Source organism: Monopterus albus, unplaced genomic scaffold (genome assembly GCF_001952655.1).
Source record: "Monopterus albus unplaced genomic scaffold, M_albus_1.0 scaffold134.1, whole genome shotgun sequence".
NCBI lineage: Eukaryota > Metazoa > Chordata > Actinopteri > Synbranchiformes > Synbranchidae > Monopterus > Monopterus albus.
This window is the reverse complement of record NW_018128014.1, coordinates 3,314,814-3,321,425: the sequence shown is the minus strand read 5'-3', so window position 1 is coordinate 3,321,425 and position 6,612 is coordinate 3,314,814. Positions and strand designations below refer to the sequence as shown.

The window sequence follows — 6,612 nt, the reverse complement described above, 5'->3', positions numbered from 1 at the left end:
GACCTACGGTTTAAATTAGCTTCACACTTTGCTACTGTTAGCAGCAGCTCTACCATTAGCTTCTCTCCTGCTAACATGGACTGTATTTAACATTAGCACAGCCATTGATGTTAGCCATGTCTCATGGTCAGCTAGCATTAGCCAGCTAGCCTGTGCACTGCCTCCACAGTGAGGGTTTAATAAGGACAAAAAATTAATTTTTTAACTTGAACTACACAGAGATGATAAATGAAACATCCCTCCTCGATCTGTCTTCATCCTCTTCCTCTAGCAGGGGTGATGGTCAGGAACTCTCTTCCTGTGAAAAACGGTCACGAAACAGGCAGTAATGAGCCATAATTGATGTTTGGATCAGATCAGACCCTCAGTCTCAATTAATTAATGCAATACTGTGCGCTGAGCAATTTAGTCCTACAGTAAAGAGACTAAAACTGACCCCAGAACAGTAGATTGTGCAGCATTTAACAAAAAAAGAGGACCACCCATGTTCTAGTCTATGACTATTCTTGCTGCGTGTGTGCACCTGATGGCAGACCGACCTGGGTGCAGCTTTGATGATGTTGTCGACCCTCAGGATCATCTCTGCGGCCTCTGAGGCGCTCAGCAGCACCTGGCGCTTCACCTGGAATGACTCGGTGATACCCAGCTCCGCCATGTTGCCCACTGTGCCTTCAGACATGTCTGCAGGGCAAAACACACACAGCCACATTTACACTGAACCAGCTTTCTCATGTGAAGCCTGAGAAAGCAATGAGGTAATACAGTTTAAAGGATGCAGCTGTTGATGTAATTGAGATAGGATTGGCTGCAGGCCTGCTGGCTTAGACTTAGTCTGAGCTAAGTGTTCCTAATGTTAGGTATTTTTAGTCAGATAGATATTGGTTAGATACTTTATGTATTAGAAATGTTTAGTGGAGATAGGATGTCTAGTTAGACTGTTAAATGCTTAGGCATGCTTATGAGTTTCTACAGGGTACATCTGGTCAAGGATACTAGAGAGAAAAGTTGATGACTGTCAGCAGACAGGGTGTTTAATATTATTATTATGACGTGTATAACTGTAGCCTTAGCCATAATATGTTCTTATGTTTAAGTCACGACATGTACTAGAGGTCGTGTGAGAATGTTTTTAGTTACACACCACTTAATCAACAGACACACACACGCACATTGATTTGCTTCATGTTTTGACTACTGCTATGACCAGCTGTAAAGCTGGCACCAGAGACGTCGCGGTTGACGTTTCTGTGTAGTATGGGGCTAGCCCAACCGAGGGGATATAATGTATAGGCCTGGTGGGTTCAGGGTCTTTCATCTGCCTGCGAGCAGTTTGGAGGTGCAAGATACCTGAGCGTGTAATGTTAATTTTACCTGTGATCCTTTGAATAAATCAGCACTGTTTTGAAGTTACTTGGACTGTCTCGTCTCTCAGAGTCAGTATGGTAGCAAGAAGTGGTTAACGGAACACTAACAAACCGACCACTATTTGTGTTGTGTGCAGTGGTAACTCACTCAGTCCAAAGGTGGTCTTGTTCTCCTGGTGTGCAGCTCTCAACTGAGCCACCAGGTCGGCACTGTCGTAGCCGGCGTTGTCGGCGATGATGGTTGGCAGCTGCACAAGGAAACCGGAAAAGGTTTGACAATCAATATTCGCACCTCATCCTCCCCACCTCAGACCCAGCAGCTACTCCCCCGACAATCACCACCCTTCCCTCCAGCCCCCCACCTCTAACGATCTGTGAAAAGGATGTGCGTGGCCTCTTTAAAAGACAAAAGATCAGAAAGGAACCAGGCCCAGATGGTGTGACACCTCCTGCTTGAAAGTGTGCGCTGATCAGCTGGCCCCCATCTTCACATTCATCTTCAACAGGTCACTGGAGCTGTGTGAAGTCCCCTCCTGCTTCAAACGCTCCATCATTCCAGTCCCCAAGAAAACCTCCATCAGTGGACTGAACGACTACAGACCTGTCGCCCTGACATCTGCAGTTATGAAGTGCTTTGATAGATTGGTGTTGGCCCACCTGAAGGACATTGTTGACCCCCTGCTAGACCCCCTGCAGTTTGCCTACCGGGCAAACAGGTCAGTGGACGATGCAGTGAACATGGCAGTGCATTACATCCTGCAACACCTCGACTCCCCAGGGACATATGTATGGGCCCTCTTTGTGGCTCCAGCTTGGCATTCAACACCATCATCCTGGACATCCTCCACTCCAAACTGACCCAGCTCACTGTCCCTGCCCCCACCTGTCAGTGGATTACTAGCTTTCTGACAGACAGGAAGCAGTCTGCTGTTTTCGCTGCATACCAACGATTGCATCTCGAAGGACCCCTCTGTCAAGCTCCTAAAGTTTGCTGATGACACGACGGTCATTGGTCTCATCCGAGACGAGGACAAGTTAGCCTACAGACGGGAGGCTGAGTAGCTGGTCCTGTGGTGTAGCCGCAACAACCTGGAGCTGAACACGCTCAAAACAGTGGAGATGACAGTGGACTTCAGGAAGAGCCCTCCAACCCCACCTTACCCCCCTCACCATACTTGGCAGCACTGTATCAGCAGTAAAGTCCTACAAGTTCCAGGGCTCCACTATCTCCCAGGACCTGAAGTGGACGTCCAACATCAGGACCATCACCAAGAAGGCACAGCAGAGGATGTACTTCCTGCACCAGCTCAGTAAGTTCGACCTGCCCCAGGAGCTGCTGATACAGTTCTACAGAGGAATCATCGAGTCTGTTCTCTGCGCCTCCATCACTGTCTGGTTTAGCTCAGCAACCAAACAGGACAAGTACAGATTTCAGTGGACAGTCAGGACTGGAGAAAACCTCATTGGTGTGAGCCTGCCCTCCATGGAGGACCTGTACACCTGACGGGTCAAAAGGAGGGCAGAGAGGATCACTGCTGACCCCTCACACCCCGGACACAACCTGTTTGAACTCCTGCCCTCTGGACGGCGTTACAGGTAACTGTGCACTAAGACAACCAGGCACAGGGACAGTTTCTTCCCTCAGGCCATCACTCTGATGAACACTTAACCCATGACAGTATGACTGGACAATAAACCTCATTGCAATACCTGTAAATATACACTGTACAGATTATACAGACTCGTAAATGGTAATGTAAATTACCATTAATGTAAATGGTCTTATACTTGTATAGCGCTTTTCTATGCTTTACAGCACACTCAAAGTGCTTTTACACTACTTGGCCATTCACCCATTTGCACGCCCAAACACTCACACATTCACACACCGGTGACATCACCGGGAGCAAATGGGGGTTCAGGGTCTTGCTTCGACATGTTGACTGGACAAGCCGGGAATCGAACCGCTAATTCTCCGGTTAGGAAACGACCCGCTCTACCTCCTGAGCCACAACCGCCCCGTACAGGTCTCTAGTACTCTGTTTTAAGTACTCTATTCTTATCCCTAATTATCTCATTTCAATGAACATTCCTTTGTTGTCTGCATTGTTTACTGTCTGTTTATACAGCTTTTTCTGCATTGTTTGCACTGATTGTTGATGTTAATACTGCTATTTTGTTATATTACACAGCCTTATGCTGGTTTACTGTTTGCACATTGAGAGCCGATGTACCTGAGTCAAATTCCTCATGTGTCCAACACACCTGGCCAATAAACTGATTCTGATTCTGAAAAAGCACAGATCCTTCAGAAGGAAAAAGTGGTCAGTACCATCATCAGAGCCTTGGCAAACGACTCCATAGCCACCGCCTCCTTTCCTGGTGTCCTGTTGGCCAGATCACTCACCACTCTGGCCATCAACATCTCAGAGCAGCCTGAGAAGAGAAGCAGGACACAGCAGCTCAGAGACACAGGATCATCAGCCATGGCTTCCCAACCCTTTTGAAACACATGGCAGCCTCCTTTTTCAGGCCGCCAATAAAGATTCACTCCAATAAAATCAAAACACGACGACGTTAAATATGTGACACTGATGAACTGTCACTGCAATAAGATCAGACTTCTCCTCAGATTAGTTGGTTAGAAAGCGCAAATGCTAATGAAGTTTTGGTTTGTTAAGTAGAATGTGTCCACAGTAATCTGTGTTCAGTTTTTGATTTTGAATACATTTGTAAAAACATCCCCACACGAGCATTGGTGACACTGTTTAACCCTCATGTCATACATTTCATGGTGCACTGACCATCTATGGGACGTGACTTCTGATTGGCCAGTGTCCAAAAGGAGCTTATGGCGTTTGTGAAAAAACACCTACCCCAGCAGATCATTGTATGTTGCCCGCCCCCCTACATTCACCGTGCATCAGTGTGTACCTCCTCCGTAGACAGTGCGTGGCTCCTTCACAGTCTGAGACAGCACACACAGAGCGTCATGCAGCGAGCGCTCCGCCTCGTCCAGGATCTGCTGTGTGGCTCCGCGCAGCACGATCGTGCATGCCTCTCCTGAGGGTCAGAGGTCAAATGTTGGAGTCAAGGCCTCAGACACTCGCATATCATGTGACTGTGTGGGTTTGTGTGTATCCATACCCATGGCGACGCCTGAGAAGTGAATGAGGGTGTCTTCTCCAATCATCACCTCCTCGATCAGCTTGCAGTGACCGAGCTTCACCAGTTCTGGGTGGTCGAAGGTGGAGGTGATCTCACCGCCTAAACACACACACAGTCGTGTCTTACCATCTCTTTGTGAGTTTTGACACTTCATTGAAGAGTTGTGTATGAATAAATGCAACATGTGACAAAGTGCAATGGAAACGAATTTGGGAATAAGTCTGGATGTCTGTGAATCATGTGACCTTCCTCACAAACAGCCTGAGCTTTGGCCGGAGCTCATTTCACTATGTCATCTTCCTCTGCACCTGGCTAAGAAACCACCATCATCAGCCGTTTCTCCATGATCCAACTCCTAACTTTCCCATCTGGATGAAAGTGTGCACTGAGTCGCCTTTTCATTTGTTGATTTTTTTCAGAATCCAGTTAAGATTTGTGCTACACATGGACAAACCCAAAACACTCACCTTACAGTCATAGAGGGCAATAAACACTGTGGATCAACTAATCAAACATTTAAGCTCTAAAACTGAAAACAGAAATCAGTTCACAAAAAAACTGTTTTATCTCAACTTACTTGACTGTTTTCCTCTTATCCATCAGTTTTACTGTTTGTTCGATGTGCTCTCATTGTTCTTCTGTGTGATAAAGTGCTTGTGTTTGGACTCGACCAAATATTAGTTTTGTACTGTTTTTTTTTTTTAATAACATTTATTCATTCAAGTTACATGATGTGAAAGTCACAGGTACTTTAGAGAAGAAACAACTTTACTCAAACTACCTCATGCTGACATGACAGGTGTGTGTGTGTGTGTGTGTGTGTGTGTGTGTGTGCGTGCGCACGCACCAGTGACCAGAGCGAGGCGCTCGACTCCGGCGAAGTCGGCGTGCTCAATGGCCATGACCCCGGCCTGAGCAAACAGCTGCTCTGGGTAGTTGTAGATCAACTGTCTGTGGAGAGAAAAGCACGACGTGACACATTCAGACATGACGACAAAGCAGAAACAGATGAGAAAAACCAAAAGAAAACAGCACCCTCTAGTGGACTCTTGACTCACTCTTTCTGCTTCTCCATCTTGTATCTCCACAAAATACCCAGCTAAGACTAACAGTGATGTCCATAAATCACCTGGTCTCACCAGAAAACAGTGAAACACTTCTGAGAGCCCAGCTGTTCTCATCAAATGGCCTGTTTTGTTCGACCAAAAGTGCAAAATCTAAAGATGTGCACGACAAGTGCATATAAGCTCCGTTCATATGTAAGCCCTGTGCACGGCACTGTGCCTGCTGGGTTCCAATCAAGCATCTACAAAATGCTCGTACCTGTTGATGAAGCAGTTGATCCCATGCTTCAGGATTCGGTCAACTTTCTCCTTCATCTTGTCTTTCTCTGCCAGTTCAATCTCTGCAACCTTTGCTGTCGAGTCGACGCGAACTCTGGAGCCGAAGATCTGACACAAACACATAGTCAATATACAGTCAAGCTTTGCTTATATCCCAGAGATGACCATGCTGAAGAAGCTGAAGCCAGTAACAGTATCACCCTCCTGACAGTGAAAAGAAGCGGCTCACAGTCACATGCTACACTTGAAACAACAACTCGAACACAGAAAATATCACTACTGCAAGAGGAAGTCTGTCAGCTAAGTCCTAAGGGTATTTCATGCTTCTGCTTCACAATAAAAGTCTTCCAGTTCTGTTGTGGATTTGTGCAGGTCAGTAAGAAGCTATCAGGGTGACGTCAAAGTGTGTGCATGCACCTTGATCTTGTCGGTATCCATGCCAGTGTTGGCAATCAGGATTTTGGCGTTCTCCAGCCTCTTCGGTTGGTTCACCCCAATCTTCTTGTCCAACAAGAAACCTGGACAGAGCACAAACACATGATGTTACAGCAGCCAGTATGAAGCGACAGATCAGCCTGAGGCATTCTGACATCTCGTGCCCTCACCTTCGTCCAGGTAGGAGTCGGTGAGGCTTCCTCCCAGCTTCTTGATGATGTGGATGGCCTCCAGGTTCCCGGAGCCTTTCAGCCTCATGACAGCATCGACAGCCAGCTGGGAGAAGTGATCTTTGTGGTGGG

At 46.9% G+C, this 6,612-nt stretch overlaps 1 protein-coding gene across 1 annotated transcript in view; it reads right to left on the bottom strand.

Moving 5' to 3' along the window:
- Positions 1–6: 6 nt before the first annotated feature.
- Positions 7–6,612, bottom strand: part of cct2 (chaperonin containing TCP1, subunit 2 (beta)) — a 16,481-nt gene continuing 9,875 nt past the window's right edge. The window contains 10 exon segments of the mRNA XM_020613481.1: positions 7–298; positions 540–681; positions 1,513–1,612; positions 3,697–3,800; positions 4,299–4,427; positions 4,512–4,631; positions 5,380–5,483; positions 5,856–5,983; positions 6,293–6,393; positions 6,481–6,612. The exon segment at positions 6,481–6,612 is cut by the window's right edge and continues 30 nt beyond it. Of these exon segments, the coding sequence (XP_020469137.1) occupies positions 268–298; positions 540–681; positions 1,513–1,612; positions 3,697–3,800; positions 4,299–4,427; positions 4,512–4,631; positions 5,380–5,483; positions 5,856–5,983; positions 6,293–6,393; positions 6,481–6,612 (1,091 nt within the window). The 3' untranslated portion in view covers positions 7–267.